Source organism: Danio rerio, chromosome 5, assembly GCF_052040795.2.
Source record: "Danio rerio strain M-AB ecotype USA chromosome 5, GRCz13ab, whole genome shotgun sequence".
NCBI lineage: Eukaryota > Metazoa > Chordata > Actinopteri > Cypriniformes > Danionidae > Danio > Danio rerio.
In genome coordinates, this window is record NC_141025.1 from 43,067,331 (window position 1) to 43,086,488 (window position 19,158).

At 36.4% G+C, this 19,158-nt stretch overlaps 3 protein-coding genes across 31 annotated transcripts in view; 1 reads left to right on the forward strand and 2 right to left on the reverse strand.

Moving 5' to 3' along the window:
- Window positions 1-6,984, reverse strand: part of ncor1 (nuclear receptor corepressor 1) — a 114,785-nt gene extending 107,801 nt beyond the window's left edge. For all 25 annotated transcript variants that reach the window (NM_001442985.1, NM_200276.3, NM_001442984.1 and 22 more), the window contains exon 1: window positions 6,669-6,984. The gene's annotated coding sequence lies outside the window, so the exon portion shown is untranslated. The remainder of the gene's footprint in view (window positions 1-6,668) is intronic.
- Window positions 1-19,158, reverse strand: part of epg5 (ectopic P-granules autophagy protein 5 homolog (C. elegans)) — a 1,176,376-nt gene that overhangs the window by 815,166 nt on the left and 342,052 nt on the right. The gene's annotated exons all lie outside the window — the stretch shown is intronic.
- The window catches only part of pigl (phosphatidylinositol glycan anchor biosynthesis, class L), a 51,358-nt gene continuing 39,583 nt past the window's right edge, over window positions 7,384-19,158 (forward strand). The window contains 2 exon segments of one of the 2 annotated variants that reach the window (NM_001256655.1): window positions 7,384-7,733; window positions 7,880-7,979. In NM_001256655.1, the coding sequence (NP_001243584.1) occupies window positions 7,412-7,733; window positions 7,880-7,979 (422 nt within the window). In that variant the 5' untranslated portion in view covers window positions 7,384-7,411. 2 annotated transcript variants of the gene reach the window in all.

Sequence of the window (19,158 nt, forward strand, 5' to 3'; positions counted from 1 at the left end):
GTAGGTAGTAGGCCTAATTAAGCAGCTACAGTTGAAAAACAAGACAGATTAATTCCTATTATTAAGAATATGTAATATTGTCAGCCACTTTAAATGTTTAAATAGATTAAAAATTAACTGTACTTGAAGACTAAAAAAAAATATTCACCGTTTAAATTAAAGTGGGCTTTTAAAAGTTCATTTAAAATGGCAGCTTCAAATGAACCTTATATTTTTATAAACCGGAAACACGTGTTATTTTACACAACTAAGAGCACACATTTTAATACATTTGTAAGAATTATTTTACCTATGATGCAGCATGGGAAAATTCCTGAGTTTGCTGTAACTAAAATGCCAACACAACATGACTGGTCTTTTCTAGTGTGTATCTGCTCTGCAAGTGCCATGCGCCTCTTCCTAGCATAGTGATTTTTAACATCTGATGACGCCATGCATCAAAGTAAACATAGTAAGCACAGCGGTGTAATCATACGCTTCAGGGAACACCCAATGCTGTCTAATCACATGAGTCTCAGTGTTATCGTCAAAGGGTTAAGTGTGTGATCATTTTATTATTCAGCGATTCTTCCGCGTTTATTAAAACTAAATAAAAATAAAAACAAGGTAATAATGAGGAATATGCATTATGCATATAGTGTAGAAACAGTATAACAGAAAACATTTGCGGCTTCACTTTTCCAAACCACGGTATACCTTGAAACCCGGTTATCGTCCCATGCCTAGATACTTTCTTTTTATCACATATTTTTAAAGAAAACATTATTAAACAAAATGGTTAGGACTTGGTTGTATCAACAGCTGATGTATTAAAAAAGCAAACAGTTGACTGTACAACAGATAAGGTTTAGCAGGACTATGAGCGAATACATAATTTGACAGGTTTGGATCAATAAGAGAAAGTGAGAGAGACTGAATCAGATTCTCTGGTATTTTATGGCAAAACCACATCAACATGTACAACATTTTATGAATGTCTCTTTTCTATAATGATATAAAATTATAACAAAAATCATACATCAATAGCAATACATAATACATAGGAAAATGTAAAACAGTTTAAAATTCAAAGTTTAGGATTCACATTCAAAAACATTTCCTTTAAAGTCTCTTTTCAGATAAAAGGTTTTTTCCTTGAATTTAAAACAAACTCTGGTGCAACAGCTTTGTTAGTGTGGTTCATCTGTGTGTGTATGCTGCCATCCAATCCATGGTGTGCACCAAACAAGCATGACACTTAAACAATAAACTAACATAAGAATGTAACATGGACATCTAAGTAGGACGATAAATTACTGATAATATAAAATTATTTATATCAAAAGAGAAATGGGAGTATATTTGAATATCACAATTGGGACAAAACCCCTCCAATACTAAGAGTCAACGTGGCAGCTTGCCTCTGCGTATTTTCCAGAGCTTGCTTTCTCACTAGAATTACCATGCCACACTTGGCCACAGACACAGCAGCACAACAGTTACACGTCCTGTATTCCACACCACTGTCCCTCGGCCAGCACATTAGGCAACGCTTATAAAAACCAACAGCAATGAGAAATGAAAAAAAAACAGGCCTGGCACTCTTCACAGGCACACTGTATCTCTATGATGGCGAGCCTAATTAAGCTGCAAGTGGTGCTGCAAACAGAGCTGCAGGGTCAAGATATAAAGAACGAGAGGTGTTTTATTATAAACGACAGCTCGAAGGACCAACGGCGTTACATTAGAAGTAGGGAAGTTCTGATAAGGTTTCCGATACCTGAGCTCAGGGTATCGGTCGATACAGAGTACTGAACCAATATCTGAGAGTGTTTCTTTAGAAACAGTTGTGAGATTTATGATGTGGTTCAGACGTATCCATTAAAAAAATATAAACAAATTCATACAGTGAACTACAGTGTTTTTATTATCTGACATTTGTATTATTAAATTGTATTATTCAATAGTAATGCTATTTACTGTATTTTACTGAAACAAATCAAACATTGTAAACTGAAAATAATTTATTCAACGTTTACAGTATAACTGTATAAAGATCAGTGCAAAATATATAAAATAATTATGAATAAAATAGAAAAATAACCTCTTTGAAACTTAAAAATGCAGATTTAAAAAAAATGCATCACCCTCTTCATCCTCATTGCTCTAACACTGGTTGTGGCAACAAAGCAAAACTTCCTGTGTTTGCTTTCTGAGCAGCGAAGAAGAACTGATTCCAGGTTTGCAGTGTTAAGTAAAGCTAGAGGGCATATTTCTCATTTAAAAACATGGTATGACATCGTTTATGGTTTTAGATATTTGCCGATACCGATGCAGTATTGACGAGAACTTCTGATATTAGTATTGGTATAGGAACAAGCCTATTAAGAAGTAGACCTGATGTGATCATTCAATTACAGCCAATTACATTTTTCTAATTAATTTAGATTGTATATTATTTCAGATAACCATGTATTGAGTCCTTTAGATGCCACATTAAGGCTATGCGCCATGTTGAAATATCACAGATGTGGATATTACAATATACATATTACAATAGTTTGCAATAAATTTGTGATTTAATACAAAAGTGTGTTTGTGTCTGCTATTAGCACACCCTCTGAAAGGCTTTTTAACACATCAGGCAATGTAGTTGCAACTTAATATATCACATTTTTCTTCAACATAGCACATTCACAAAAATGTATATAACCAAGCAATTAAGTCACGCTAAGAAAGGCGTAAACTCTGTATCAAGTGTTTGGGTTTTTAAGTTTGTTCTTAAAGACCAAATCCAGGCTAATTGAAAATATGCGAACAAGCCTACATTTTAGCAAAACGTACAATAAGTTGCTCTGTGTACAATTAGTTGCACATTTGAGACGACAAATCTACTAAAGGCATTGTGTGCATTTTTGCAAATATTAACTAAGCTACATATAGGGTACATTTTGTTTTACATTTCAAAAACATGTCCTTCTTGTAAATGTCTAAGATTTGATGTACAGATCAAGCAAAACACTGACCTAAACCCTTTCTTAAATGCAAACAAACATGTTTTTAAGAGACAATGAAAAAATGAACTGAATAAAGAGACAATTTCACTGCAACCACAGTTTAATTTTACATTGCTTTTATCGTTCTTGTAGAACTGTGCTCGAACCCGAGCGCTCTACATCACAAGTACAAAAACATACAAAGAGACCTACCAAACAAACATATGTGCATATGGAGATAGAAACGCGAGGCAAATCCATTCGATTACAAGTTATGGACATCGCTTAAGTATTTTGTGGAATTAAATTGGTGTTTTGCATTGAACTGTTAATAATCCTTTATTCTGCGATAACATGTCCCTGAAAATGTCATTAGCGTACATTTCTATTTAAAGTCCATTTAAACCTAGTATTAAAACCAACAGTAAGAAGGTTAATCGGATCCTAAATAGAGTATTGTCCAACAATGAGAAGGAAATACTGAAATATGCATGTCTGTCCACATCAACCACTCTTAAAAAGTTTATTTTTTACTATTTAAAGAAGAATGCACTTTTATATTCTGTATACTGTTTTTGGTAATTGCTTCAACTATTAGTAACTTATGTTTTATCCCATTTTATTTATTATCTTTAATTCTCTATTTAAAACAGCCAGGCATTTTATTTAAATGTTTATAATTAACTTTTCTGAACCAACAGTTTAAAACTAAGCAACTATAATGAAATTTAACTGAAACGTGACTAGGCCTGTCATAAGTGATTTTTGTTGTGCGATATGTTTTATATATAAAATTATTCAATTTGTGATAAGTGATATTATTGTCATTTCCAGAAAATTTTATGTCACTTATAATATAATGACTATACAACAACATAAAAATGCAAATTGGCATAAATGCTTACAATGGACAAAAACCTTTATATTCTTAAGGTTATGAAGATTCTGTCATTTAATGTTAAGAAAGTAAATGTCCTTAATGATATTTGTAAATGTGTCACTTTTTTGCAAGTGGGCAGCAGTTTTGAAAGAGCCGTTATATTACCGTTATTGAATAAAAATATATCGCAATATCTATTGATATATATATATTAAGTTCATTAAAACTGAGTGACACCTATAGAGATATGTTATGACATTGGTTTCTATGTTTTATATATATATATATATATATATATATATAGTGCATTATTAAAAATTATTTGAGTTCATGTCTATTTATTGTGGTCATGTCCATGTATAGTGAATATATTGATTTTTGTGACAGGCCTAAACATGAATTAAACAAAATCCATACAAAACTCGGAAATGTGTACCTTTACACCTTAGTCTACACTGTGTACTCTATTTGAGATCATACTGTCAAAAAACTCTTAATACAGGGCATTAGAGTTCAGAACAGTCACATTTTTCACAGCAAAGGCAAATCAACCCATGTCTGCCACCTTAAGAGGAAACAAAGTCTGGGCTGTAGGTGCAAATGATAACTACATTTTTTATACAACTTCTGTGGTTATGAACATGCTCGCTGCACATGAACATGAACCTTCTGCCTCAATGGCAGTGCATGTGCTCTGTGTGCACCCTAATCAACAGATCTGAATGCAACAGATGTGAGTGTTTCCTAATAAAAAAAATTAAACATTAAGTTGATACTAACCAACAAACAAGTTGGAAAGCAACTGATAGGCTATATGCAGAAGGACTTTTAATTTTGCAGTAATCTGGGTCAATCGCTTCCGGTGAACTGTATGCAGTTACAAAATCGGCGCAGTTAAGGTCTGTTTACTTTAAAAAAATCAACAATCTCCACTGCCTAATTGATATAAGATATAAAGGGGGTCTCAAATTATAAAAGCAGCACCGCATTAAATTACAGTTTCCCATGCAATGTCTTTAAAATATGTTCATTTATTTTACTTCAGTATTTTCACTTGTGTTTCAGCGCTCGCCTGCTGATCCTGACAGTGCATGCGTGTAAACGGCTTTTCATCTCATTTTACGCTTGAACAACTAAATGAATGCTGAAGTCTAGAACCCTTACAAGATTAAAAAAAAATCACATTAACCGTTCACCTGAAGTGTATTGGTATGGGAAGAAACATTAGCTGTGCATATACACTATTACAACAGGCTGTGTTCGATTTCATCATTAGAGTACTTTCAACACGTTCACACCCTACTAACCAATAATGAAAGCTTGGCAGTTTGAACTAGTATTAAAAGTGTTGGAAGTTACTTCCCATCTAACACGTGTCTTGTTGTGACCCCCTGAGAAGAAAAAATAAATCTTATTGATGTTATTGTGTACAGTAGGGTGCTACACAAAAAAGAGAAACTGCCAACGCTACTAACGTAAAAACAAAAACACTGATACGTTTTTCTTTTCCCTCGCATGTCAATGCAATATGTACATGCAACTCTGAATGCCTCTGGTAAAACAGAACATATTACAGTAATGTGTAATCTTTAAACATGGCTATTACAGCACTATTTCTGATCAGAATAAGCATGACCATCAGTTTAGAAACATATATAGGTGCAAATTGAGGTATATATATATTTATTTATTTATTTTTTTCTGGAGAAAGCCTTATTTGTTTTATTTTGACTAGAATATGGCTTTTGGCTTTAATCTTTTTAAAACCATTTTAAAGTCAAAATATTAGCCTCTTTAAGCTATATTTTTTTCGATAGTCTACCATCGTTATACAGTAACTTGCCTAATTACCCTAACCTCCCTAGTTGACCTAATTAACCTAGTTAAGCATTTAAATGTCACTAAGCTGTATAGAAATGTCTTGAAAAATATCTAGTCAAATATTATTTACTGTCATCATGGCAAAAATAAAACAAAACAGTAAGAAATGAGTTATTAAAATTAATGTTTAGAAATGTGTTGAAAAAAAATCTCTCCATTAAAAAACATTGGGAGAAAAATATATCTAATTTAACATTCGGTTTATGCGAAAAATAAAACAAATACATACTTTATTTGACCAAACATATTAATGCAATATTTTTAAATTACACAAGTGTAATCTTGCACATTGATATTTATATGTAAGTTACACCTGAGAAATACAATAGTCAATATTTTACCATTAAGTGTCCCTGTGAAAAAGATACAGATCACTTATACAGTTAAAGTATATCAGCACAAGTTAAAACTTTATATAAATCCAAATGCTTCAAATGTGTCATGCTAAATGCAGCAGGTTTCACGTTTAGCACTAAATAAATCTTGTTCCAAACACGACTTTACAGACTACTTGAGTTTGCACATAATTTTAGGAACCCCACGTGTACCTGAAAACTTGTGTATATGGCAAAACTTGGATAATGATTTTCAGCAATAAACTCCAGGCTGTGTGGTTTAAACTCACACTAATAGCGTTAGCCAACAAGCTACCATTAGTTCATCCGAAAAACACCATTTAACCGGAATCCACACATGAAAGAGAAATATCTCAACTAGACACAGATGTAAACCAACCGGGAAATAAACTCTATATGTTAATATAAACTGTAAAACGAGACTGGAGAGAGTCTAAACCAAAACCGTTAGCTGAATGTTTCACCTTAGCATTCAAACCCTCGTCGCCATCTTGAACATAAGCGCTTAGCTCAGACTAGCCTGCATGAAATCCACAACAAAGCGCTCAAAATATTTAGATTAAATGGTAAACTCACCTCATGTCCTTAGAGACAATCAAATACGCTCTGAAGGAGTCTGTGCTGTTCAAACGAGCGGTAATGTAATTTGTAGCGATGAGACTGCGCGAGCCCTCTCTCACACACACACAAACGCACACACTTAAACACACACACTAAACACAGGCTAACGTTAGTTATTTGTCCTCAGTGAGCCGTGGATGTAAGTTCAAGTCGCCTTCTGTCTCATTCCGCGTCAGAAATTAATATACGTCACGAGCGTACCGGTCTCTGCTTGCTAAACACCCGGTGGTTTGCATTTTGTGCAGCTCTGGTGCACCAGATGAGACGGACTGAAAGTTTTTCCTCTAGCAAACAGGATGAAACGGTGTGACGTTCAAACTCTCCCCACAGGCGGCCTTCACCCCACCCAAACCTCACTCTCCGTCTTTTACTGTACAACAGAATTGCAGCAAAATAGATGTTTGATAATAACTATCTTATAGAAACGAATCAATTCGCCTTTTAATGATTATTTTACATTTGCTTCCGCCTTTGAAATAATTCATATTAAACGTGTTTGTTAAAAAAAATTGCATTAACTCCGTCGTGCAACTGTTGTCTGCTACTTTAAAAAATGCACGATTTGTATAGGTTGGAAATAAATATAATATTAAAGTTTCCTAAAATAATCCAGTCATTTAAGTGTAAACAATCCGATCTGTAGGAACCATTGAGGAGGATACGATGTTCCACACGGACTTTTTAATGGCGCGGACGAGATGTTTGTTTTCTTTACCATTTCATTTGTCTTGGTGGCTTACGCTGTCTTTATAAAGTTTGTGTATTATAGACACAGCCAGTTATGGCCACACGCATTGAATAAAATATCCACCCCTTTATACACCGTCGGAAACTCGAGGTTTTGCCCAGCGCAAGAGAGGTCCGGCGCGCTCTTTCCAAATTCAGAGGATGAGAATCCGCGCGAGACTCGAGCTCTGATTGTCACTGCACATCCAGATGATGAATGCATGTTCTTTGCACCTACAGTCTTAAGGCTAGTTGAATCACGTGCAGCCGTGTATTTGTTATGTTTGTCAACAGGTAGGTTTATTATTCTGTCAATAAATAATAATCTGTTTCTGTTTGTACTCTGATTGGGTTTAATAAAGAAAGCTGAACTTCTGCAGTAGTATTTGTAATAGTTGTATAAGCAGAAGAGACACATTAAATGTTTCTGCAATGCTCAGGCAATTACAACAATCAAGGACTGCAACGCAAAAAGGAACTGATGGACAGCTGTGCAGTTCTGGGAATCCCAGCCAACCATGTCTCCATCATAGATGACAAGTAAGAGCAGCACACAGGACATACAGAAGTAGTTCAGATAAATAAAAAAACAACTAAAAACAATAAATAAATAAAAATCTGTCAACATTTAGTGTCTCCTATATTGTCAAAAATCCTCTTTAAACCTCTTTCTGCAAAAGTCATCTTTACAATCATTGTGTTAAAAATGTAATTGTACCAAGGAGGAAAGAAATTAAGAGGATTGAAATTTTGAAACGGCATGATGATGAATTCATGGAATCTCTTGGCAGTCATCTGAAGAAATTTTTGACCAAAACAATATTGGTTAGAATGACTGTTATAAATACATTAAATTCAGTTATATTATAAAATATTGTTTGAATGTAAGCAATGATCTATAAAAAATAAGGATTCTGAAAACTATTAAAAAGTTTTAGTAATTTCCATACATGATGTTTCCACTTGGCCTCTGCGATTTGGGGAAAATAGTTAACTGATTTATTTTTTTGACAGATATTGTGATTTCGATTTGATTTGTGATTTTATTCTGTAGTCAAGCTTCTGCTCATTAATCTGTATCATAGGCCCACACGGAATCTGCGCGCGCAGAATTCCGCAGATTTTCCGCAGAATTCTGCAGATTTTTAGCCCATCATTAATTGTTTATTTACTTGAGTAAATGTGTAAAGTTTTTATTCAGTAATTTATTACTTTTTGTTTCATATATTAAGGTTTTAGTTATGATACTCCGCTGGATACTCCCAAAATAATTCTGCAAAAATCTGCAGATTTTTTCCAAAATTCTCCACAGAAATAGCAAAAAACATCCGCAGATTCCGTCTGGCCCTAATCATAACTTCTTACTGCTGAAAGGCAGTGAGTGTTAGTTAAAAAAAGGAACTGAAAAGATTTTAACTAAAAAATTTACTCAAATTTATTTTTAAATATTTAGAAAGTAAACACAACTTTTTCTTCAGAGCGCCACAGCGGAATGAACTGCCAACATATCCAGCACATGTTATACGCAGCAGTTGCCCTTCCAGCCGCAACCCATCTCTGGGAAAGCTTATTTGTTGTATTTTTAATTTTTTTGGAAACCAATACATATTATTCAAACGGTAATATAAAATAAACAAAATTCATCCAAAGTGACTATATTAGAGCTCGGGAATCTATGTCACAGTGAGTTGCTGTCAGATGGGCACAGATGCAGAGGGGCGAATCCAAAGTGGATCAAATAAATTAATGAGTTAATCAGTAAATCACAGCGTGTTAATGAGCTGCTGCAAGAAAACATTTACGTATTTGAATTTTTTCTTTATTTGTAGTGTGAATGGATACAGTTTAATGAGTGTATTCATGATACAATATATCAATAGAGATCAATGGGAATCAGGCACCCTTGTCCTAAATGCCTAAAATGCATTGTCCTGACACAACACACACATACATATACACACACACACATACACACACATACATTCATATTATATAAGTTCGACAATAAAACTGAAACACTGGCTAATTTAATGTTGGAGGTTTCATGGCTGAATCTGATCAATTCGCAGTGAATTAGCACAGTTTTGCTTAAAATATTGCAATGCTTACAGCATTAAGGGTAACATATCAGAAGACAAATTTTTGGTGCGCACCTCGCTGTCGCATCTGTGACCAAGACAGTAGGTCTTTTGATGTATCAAGAGCCACGGTATCCAGGCTAATATCAGCAAACCACCAAGATGGGGAACCACATCCAACAGTAGTAACTCTGGATGCAAGAGAAAGCTGTCAGAAAGAGTTGTCTAGGTGCTAACCTAGATTGTATCCAAAAAATCTTAAACCATAGCTGCCAAATTAAAAGTGCACGTCAACTCTTCTGTTTTCACCAAATCTGTTAATCTAGGGCTCCACAGGGTCGATATACATGGCCGAGCTGCTATAGCCAATCCTTTGGTCATGCGTGCTAATGCCAGTTGTTGCTTTAAACTGTGCCAGCAGCTTAAATATTGGGCTGTGGACAATATGAAACATATATTGTTCTCTGATGAGTCCACCATCACATCAGGGAGAGTTTTGTGTGGAGAAGCCCCAAAGAAGCACCCCACCAAGACTGTTGCATGTCCAGAGTGAGGCATGGGAGTGGATCAGTGATGGTATGGGCTGCAATATCATGGTATTTCCTAGGCCCAATACTAGTTGGGCATGGTTTTTAATAGTTTTATAGTTTTTAATACCTGGCCACTATTCTGCAAGATGAATAGCACTCCCAAGTCCCAGGCCACTGGGCAAGACTTGTATCTGTCATTCCCAAGATGAACTGATGCTGTATTGACCACTAAAGGAGGCCCTGCACCATACTAATGAATTAATGTGGTCTAAAACCAGACCTTTTAGTTTCATTGTTCAACAACTCTATATATATGTACACATGTTTATATATGTAAGAGTATCATGACCTGGGTGTTAGCCAATACAAGATTGTCATTTCTGCACAGTCCATTTTCCTCTGATGAATGAACATGATAAAAGCTCTCTTGATGATTTTGATCTTTACCATAGCTTACTAAAGCTAATAAATGTTCTGTCCATCCAGCACCTAACACTGAAATAAGCCTTTGCTCTTGGGAGGTGTTTCAAGTTTGCTTTTAAAACAAACATTTTGGACCAGTGTGGTCATGCCCTGAGGCTTCAGCCGCAGCGAGGACACCCATTAGGAGTGTGTCACACTGGGTCTGACCCCTCCTCTTCTCCCCTGGTTGCCCTGTGAGCAAACAGTGGTCAAGCTACAAATGAAGCCCCTCCATTCTTGTCACAACAGAAGCACAGACAGCTCAAACTGATGTATGAGAGCTCGCTCGGTCACCAGAGGACATAACGACAGGGCAGGAGACTAAAAGAGGGCAATACTCCACCCCCTTTGCCAACTCTGTGGTGACACAGCCTAAACAAATGAGTCCATGGGCCAGGATTGTCTAAATCATTCATTGTGATATTGTTAAATAAGCAATTTACAAAACCACATTAAGGATGTTATCATCTAGCATCTGTGTGGTGTTCATTGCTGAATTTTCAACGTTTGCATGATTTACCATCATCTTTTCTCTCTTACTCAATTTTAGCTCATATTTCCAAGCGTATTTAGCTTCACTTTCCAAAACACAACCCCCCCACCCCCAATAGATTTTCTTAACGCACACCATGTCGTTGGATTCCTGTTCCAGAGTTTGGTTGACATACAAATCACCAGAAGTAGAGACTTTATTAAGACACTTATTGGTGATAATAAAGGTATTTATTAAAACCTTTTAAACAGTTGAAGTCAATAGGGCTTTAATAAATTACATATATTTGTTTAATTAGCAAGTATGAAATGCAACAACATTTATTCATTATCAACATCATGTAACAAAAGATTTATATGAAAAATATAAATAAAAAGTTTAGTAGCAGGAACTGTTTTGTATTATGTATTATTTATGTTTTGTTATCTAAACATTAGGGTGATGCAGTATGTAGGGCTGTCGTCTCACAGCAAGAAGGTCGCTGGTTCAAGCCCCGACTGGTTCAGCTGGCATTTCTGTGTGGAGTTTACATATTCTCCCCGTGTTTGTGTGGGTTTCCTCGGGGTGCTCTGGTTTCCCCCACAAGTCCAAAGACATGTGCTATAGATGAATTGGGTTAGCTAAATTGTTCGATGTGTATGTCCTGGTCCTCGAGGTTGGGGGTTGAGCGTTGGGCTAAATACCCACCTCATAAAAATTAAATGTTATGAACACCAACATGGTGCGGCTAAATATCAACTTCAAAATAAATGGTCCTGGAAGTAAGTAAGTATCTAAACACTGATGGTAATAAATGTATTTCAAGCACCAAGTCATGATGAAAGATCTGGACTGGCCAATAAAAAATAATTTTTCATATTAGATTTAACACAAACATTCAAGCTCAAAAGTTATTTTACTTTGTCATAATATTTCTCAATATTGCAGTTTTGGCTGCATTTTTTTTAATGAAAATTTGCAGCCTTGCTGAGCAGATATTTTTTGAACTCCAAACCTTTGAATAAAGTTCTACACTTATTTCATGAACTGCCTGAACTTAAGTCCCTTGCTATAGGTCATAGTGTACACTGTGTTGATTTTATAAGGAAAATATGTTAAACTGAGATCTTTGTACTTTTTAGTCGAAACACTTCGGACTCACAATAAGAGTAGACCCTGAATGACAGTATTTTGTACAGATTGTTTTGTTCAGTTCACTTTAACTACTGCATGTTCATGTCTGCGTTTTTGTAACTGGCATTAGCCATCATTAGATGTTTTTCTTTATACAACACTCAAATGTTGTAATATCACCTGAAGTTCTGCCAGGCGATGTGCTGTCGCTGCATTTATGCAAACCAGCTGCGAGTGTGTGGCGAGATCATTTTAGACATGGTTATAAAATGTTGTCTCTTTAGAACATACTTCTTTCTGCTGCTAAGGAGAAGCAAGCAGTGACAGGATTTGGGGATTTTCAAGCATTTATAGCAGTTTGGTTTTTGTGCTGAGTAAACTAAATCCTTTTTATTCCAAAGACCCTAAATCCACATTTGGAAAAATTGAGCTATATGAAATAATCCTTTAGCAGTTCACATAGTCACTGTGTGCTTGGGTTGGGATTTCAGCTTGCCTCTTGATTGGAGGAAAAAAGAAAAAGTTTGGATTTTTTACTTGTTAAGTTCTCAGAGTTTAGTGAGGTTTGTGCTTAAATTGTGGCTTAAGGAAAATCAACTTAATGGACCTATACATCATCTCTGCATTTATGCTGAAAAAAAAACAACAAAACAAAATAAAACATCATGTCAAAATCAGGAGTTCTCTATAAACAACATTTAGGACCCTATTATACACCTGGCGCAATAAGGCGCAAGACATGTTTGGCGCGATTTGTTGCTATTTTTTGACCAGCCAACCCTAATTTTCACGATTTACATTGTTGTTTAAATAGCAAATCCATTTGTGCCACTTTGTAATCTGATGGGTGTGCTGGTCTAAAAAGGAGGTGCATTAAGGCGCATTGTTGGTGCGTTGACCAAATAAAACCTGTTCTAAAGTCCAGCGCAGACCACGTTAGTTATGCACCCATGCAGGTCCAAAGCATATACAATACACACAGGATGTACAGCAATACACGAATATATTTACATATGCATAGGCTTTGGAGACGTATGCATCACTATATGGGGCATAAGAACAGAACATGTGTTTGGATATACCTCATTTTTTTGACCACACTTCATTATTACTGTTCATTTATTTGTTTGCTGGAAATAAGAACTGAATTGAGAAATAGTTTTTAAACAAATCTTTGCATTTAACAAGCAAAATTAAATATATAGGCTGATGGATGTCTTCAGTGGAATGTTTCCTTATTGACAAAAGTAATGGAGTAAAGTAAAGAGTAAAAGTGAAGAGAAAGGGAAATTAAATAGGCCGAATGGTGGAGATTCGTTCTTTATTCTCGCACTGCAGATGGTCTGGTCTGTTTTCTCGCTAGTAAAATGTTGAGTTTTTCCACTTACAAAGTCCACCTTGTAAATACGCCAAAAATTGTGCCATGGCACAAAGCAACCAGGGCCGGCGCGTCCATAGAGGCGGCGTCCGCGACACTACCCTCACCACCCGCGCCCTCAGTTATATCCGTGTCTAGGGCGGCGTCCGCGACACTACCCTCACCACCCGCGCCCTCAGTTATGTCCGCGTCTAGGGCGGCAGAATAGGGAGGGCGGCGTCCCTCGACACCCCCCCAGTTTCACTTTAGGGTTGAGGGCAGCATAACCGTCCTTTGCCTAGAGCGGCGGTTCAGCTTGCTCCGGCCCTGAAAGCAACTGACTCTTAAAGGGAATGGGAGATTGGTTTAATGCATGTTATGTTTAAAACACACCCATAACTGATTAAAAGAATAAGCACAACCCTGTTTGACCATGTGCTGTGGTGCAAACCGTATTTTTCCATCTATAAAATAGCAAAGTGGATTCAAACCCTTAATGCTTTTGCATCATGCGCTTTAGATTTTGCGCCTAGATCGTTAAAATAGAGCTCTTTATAACCTGCATCTAAAAAAGACATGGTTTAATGTATTTCAGGCACTTTACTTGGAAATAAAAGCATTTGCAATCTGTGCCTTTGCTTTTTTAAAGTTACTTGCAAATTGTAAAGTTAATAACAGCATTGCTCATTGTTAACTGTATATAGTAACTTCATTGACTTTATTACTGCAATGTAATTTTAATTACAAGTCATAAAGTGTTGAAATATCCCCTAGTAACTCTCCAGGTTTCTTCCAATGAGTATTATTTCAATGAGTGCCCTAAAAAGGGTTAAATCAGAATGGTGTGATGACAATAAAATCCAGAAAGTCTGTACTCATAGCTTTTAGCTATGGTCCAAATCCTCTGAACATTTTTACAAGCCTTCTTGATGAAAAAGCATATAGAATAAAAAAAAGCCTTTTTCAGAGGGTTTTGTTAAATGACATGTATTCTTCTATCCACCCAAAGAACGACAAACAAAATATGATGCATGTGTTTCTCCCAAATTCTCCCAAAAGAATTTGCATAGTCATGGTAATATGTTTTCCAGGCTGTTTTCCAAGTGCTGCGACCCGCCCTGCCTGCAGTTCTTCCCTGCATGAATCCAATCCTTTAGTAAAGAACACTCAAAGCTTCCTTCTTGGCGCTGGTGTTTACGTGCTCCAATGTTGCAGAGCCCCAGAGGTCCAAAAACAGTATCGCTTGGCTGCAACTTCTCCACATTTAGAGTTTGTTGTTTTCTTGGAAGGGTGGAAAAACTAAATCATAATGGACCTGCTAACTGTCCCCTGAGTTTGTGTGTGACTGATTGCTCCAGAGATTGTTCTTCTATTTGGGCTCACATCTAAGTGTTCCCAATTTAAAAAGACGATATTTCCTGCTTTGTTGCAATGATCGCATACTGAGATACACCTTTGTTTTGACTGCTTTTGGACACAGCTGTCACATTTACCTCCAGTTGGCCTGTTTAGATTGCAGACAGCTCTAATATATGATGTTACATAGAACCTCTATGAGTGTGTGTGCGTGTGTAGTACAATCCTTTTGTGTAAGAGTGGGGTCAGTGAGCAGTCGTGTTGTTTTAGATGGCTCTAGTGGCGATACATGGAATCAGTGTGTGTTCTGAGAAGCCTGGGAGTGTTTGTGTGTGTGTGTTGACTAGGTCAAAAGTATCATGTAAACTCAGACACCCACCTGGAACTTTCATAATCAGCTGGCACCATGCCTGGTCTACCCATATCTCTCGATCCATTACTTTATTTTTCAGCCTAATGTACACACAGAGTAAACTTTGCTCCATTCCGACTGGCTTTATCTTTTCCTCACTCACCTTTCCCAGCCTATCTCGGTCTTTACCCAGCAGCTGACACTGTAATCTTTGTGATCCTTTTCTCTAGTCATTCACAAGCACGTACACAAACACACAACAGTTTAATCTCTGCCCACATTTGGCAAAAACCCAGATTGCGCATGACTATAAGTGATAGCAATATATTTGAAGGATAGATAGCTTTCATTCGCGGTCATCCCGACCTGTTTTTCTGCTTTATCTACAGTATGTGACAGATTAGCTCAGAGATTCAAGCCAAAGCGTAGTTAAATGGCGACTGCAGCGGAGTGATAACACATAAATCTGAAAGAGGAGCTGCTGGGCTTTTCGTTTGCATAGCATGACCTCAGCATACTGTGGTAATCTCTCTCTCTCTCTCTTTCTCTCTCTCTCTCTCTCTCTCTGTGTGCATGTGCGTGCGCGTGTCTACATCCAAACAGGGTCATCCGGGCTCAGAGCCGGTTCAGGAAAGGTCAGTGTGTAGTGATCAGGGATTGGTGTGCATGCAATGATCCTATTCTTCCCTTCAGTCAGCAACAGTGTCGTACACAGAGTTCTGAAAACACACACACACTCGACTGAACAGACAGAGGTTACATAAGTGCGCATAGTTAGAGTCACAAAGTCTTGTGGACTTCAGTGTCTGTCTCAAAAATTGGCCACAGACCCTTCACTAGCTAAATTGTATACAAAACGTTTGAGAACTGGTTGAAGTCTGCAGTTGCTATCTGACCACCTGGTGGCTAAAGGCTGCTATGCAATATCCTTGCATCGGGGGCACAGGATTTTATCAGTCAACCAGGAAACAGTTGTTTTTGCAAGGTGCCTGCAGCCACTGGATTTACCAAGTTTTAAAAAGAATCAGACCAGAGACTGGAGTAATAGCTGCTGCTTTGCTGTGATAATAACAATATACAATATAACAATATACATCTTAAATGTTAAAACATATTAAACATATTAAAATATTATACATATTAAATAATACTTTACAATAAAAACTGTAATGTAATGCAATGTGTATTTATATAGTGCATTTATCGTGTATGGCCATACACCCATAGCGATTCACAATCATGAGGAGGGTCTTTCCACACCACCAGCAGTTTGCAGCATCAGCTTGGTTAATGCGACGACATCCACAGGACAACATCACCAGTGCTCTTCTCACGCACCATTTATAGGTGGAGTGGAGAAACAGTGATTGAGCCAATTCAGTGGCTAGGGATGATTGGGAGGGAATTTGGGTAAGGGAATTTGGCCGGGACAGCAGGGTTACACCCCTACTCTTTACAAGAAGTGCCATGGGATTTTTAATTTGACCTCAGTGTAATGTCTCATCCGAAAGACGGCGCTCACTGACAGAATAGTGTCTCCTTCTCTATACTGGGGCATTTAGGACTCACACAGATCGCAGGTTGACTGCCCCCTGCTGGCCTCACTAACACCACTTCCAACAACAACCTAGTTTTGCCAAGTGATCTCCTATTCAGTTACTGACCAGGCTCAGCCCTGCTTATGCTGAGTTCCCTGGATGATTTTCAAGGTAATCGTATCACAGAAGATTTCACACAGCGTGACTATCTGGGCTAGCGTTTTGTCACTGCTTTGTTTACACTGCAAGAAGGATCGGCGACAGGTTTCTCACTGCATGACTTTACAATAGGAAGAATCGTAGACAACTTTGTCCAAACAATGTATCACAAACAAACACATGTAGTACATCTTTTGTTATTTACTGCATAACGAGAAAGAAGCCTTTAATGGGGTAGAAATTGTACATATTTGCTCACCCGGGTTTGAAGGGAATTAGCAATTTCTCCTCAACTTTCTGTTTAACCCGGTTGTGGTATTGCTCACATGGCACATCAAACAGACACGGGTGATCCTGCCAAATTTACACTAGTTTTTCCTCCATTTCTGGGGTCCAAATAAACTGAAATGAGCACTTTTTTAACGTCTCCCCCAACCCTCACTTGCCTGTAGATACCCGTACTTGTGGTTGCTGCTCTCTCATTGGCTGTAGGTAGGTAAGGTAAACTGTAGGTGTTATTTTCAGTCAGAACATATTCACATGGCATGATTTGAATTACAGACAGTTTCAGATATTTAGCATGCCAAATATCTCACGAGCATCGCCGACTCATCTGTGATTCTCTGAGATCGCGTCTTTGGTAGTTCACACTGAGTCATTAAAAGATTTCTCAAAACCTGTCAGCAAGTCAAAATCAGGGCTAAAATCATGCAGTCTGAACTCGACATTAGCTTTAGTGTGTAACCGGTCTTGGGTTTAAAAAAACTGTTCTTTTAAATTGTAACATAATATGTCTGTATTAAGTCATTTTTAATAGGGTATTTGGTTTTAATCAATAAAAATTTTATATGTATTCTATTAATTTTAATATTGTTTTAATAGGGTGTTAATTTAATGACTATTATAAATTAATTAAATTAAGTAATTATTTAATTTAAAAAATCGTTAATTAAATTAATTATGCAAAAAACACCTTTAAACCACTTCACCGGAGTAGGAAGAGGGTTCGTAGACAAAAAGGTTGAGAAGCTTAATTGATAGGCTTATGTTCAATTAATAAAAGTTATGTAAGGATGTTTTAGTAATATTTGTTTAATCTTCGTCGAACATCATTTAAAAAAAATCTGTAAAATATCTATGTGAATAAATGCAATTAATTAGATGAATTAATCATAACATGGTATAGTTCATTAAAATTTATAATCACTGCACAGCCCTAAAATATGAGTTATTATATCATATTTTTATGCTTTTTTCTGTCTATCATTACATATCATAAATTAATGCAGAATTACCAGGATCAGTTTGCGTTTGTTTGTTTGTTTGTTTGATTTTTATGTTTTTTATATAAAATTATTCTGTTCATTAATAGAGCATTTATTAAAAGTAAAAAAAAAATTAAATATGTATTATTCATTAATGTTTTTATTACTATTAACTAATAATATTATTAATAATAATGATATATATTAGAGTAATTTCTGAAGTATTGTGTGACTGTGAAGACTGGAGTAATGAAGTTGTCTTTAAAAATCACTGGAATAAATGATTAAATTATATTATAAACTACTTTTGAACAGTTATTTTATAGTGCAGTAACATTTCACAATTTTACTATTTGTACTGTATTTTTGATTAAATAAATGCAGCCTTGTTGAGCATGAGAAGCTTATTTGAAACAGATTAAAAATCAGACTAACCCCAAACTTTTGACCGGTAGTGTATTTAACTTACAATGTTATTATGCTTAGTCACTTCAGCATCTTAACATTCATTTGACTCGATGTGACAAATTAATATCATCAATGAACTCAACTGGAATAGTGATCAGCACATTATAAACATGAAGAAATCAACTGATACATGCTGGTAAGAGACGCTTCCTGTTTCAGTTGGTGGTTTTACTGAGAATTAGCCAGTCGAGAGCATGTAGACCTCATGAACTTGTGTTTCTGATCTCTAATTACTTCATCTGTGTAGGCTTGTTTGCTGTAATTTAAAGCTGTTTTTCTGAATTGTTACGACATGCATCGAATGCATCAATAGATCACATGAGTGTGTTCATGATATCAGTTTCATTTTACAGTCTGACTGTCAACGCCTGTTATATCTCATCTTGTGCTGTCTCAAAATGTGTATCCTCATGGACTCTGAATGGGTCGTCTGACCCTCGCCTCTCTCCGGAGCGCAGCTCTGCATTGACTGCCTACATTCTGACCTAGGCAATGCATCATGGGAGTGTTTTTTGTGATAAGAGCACATTTGAACACACTCCATTGAA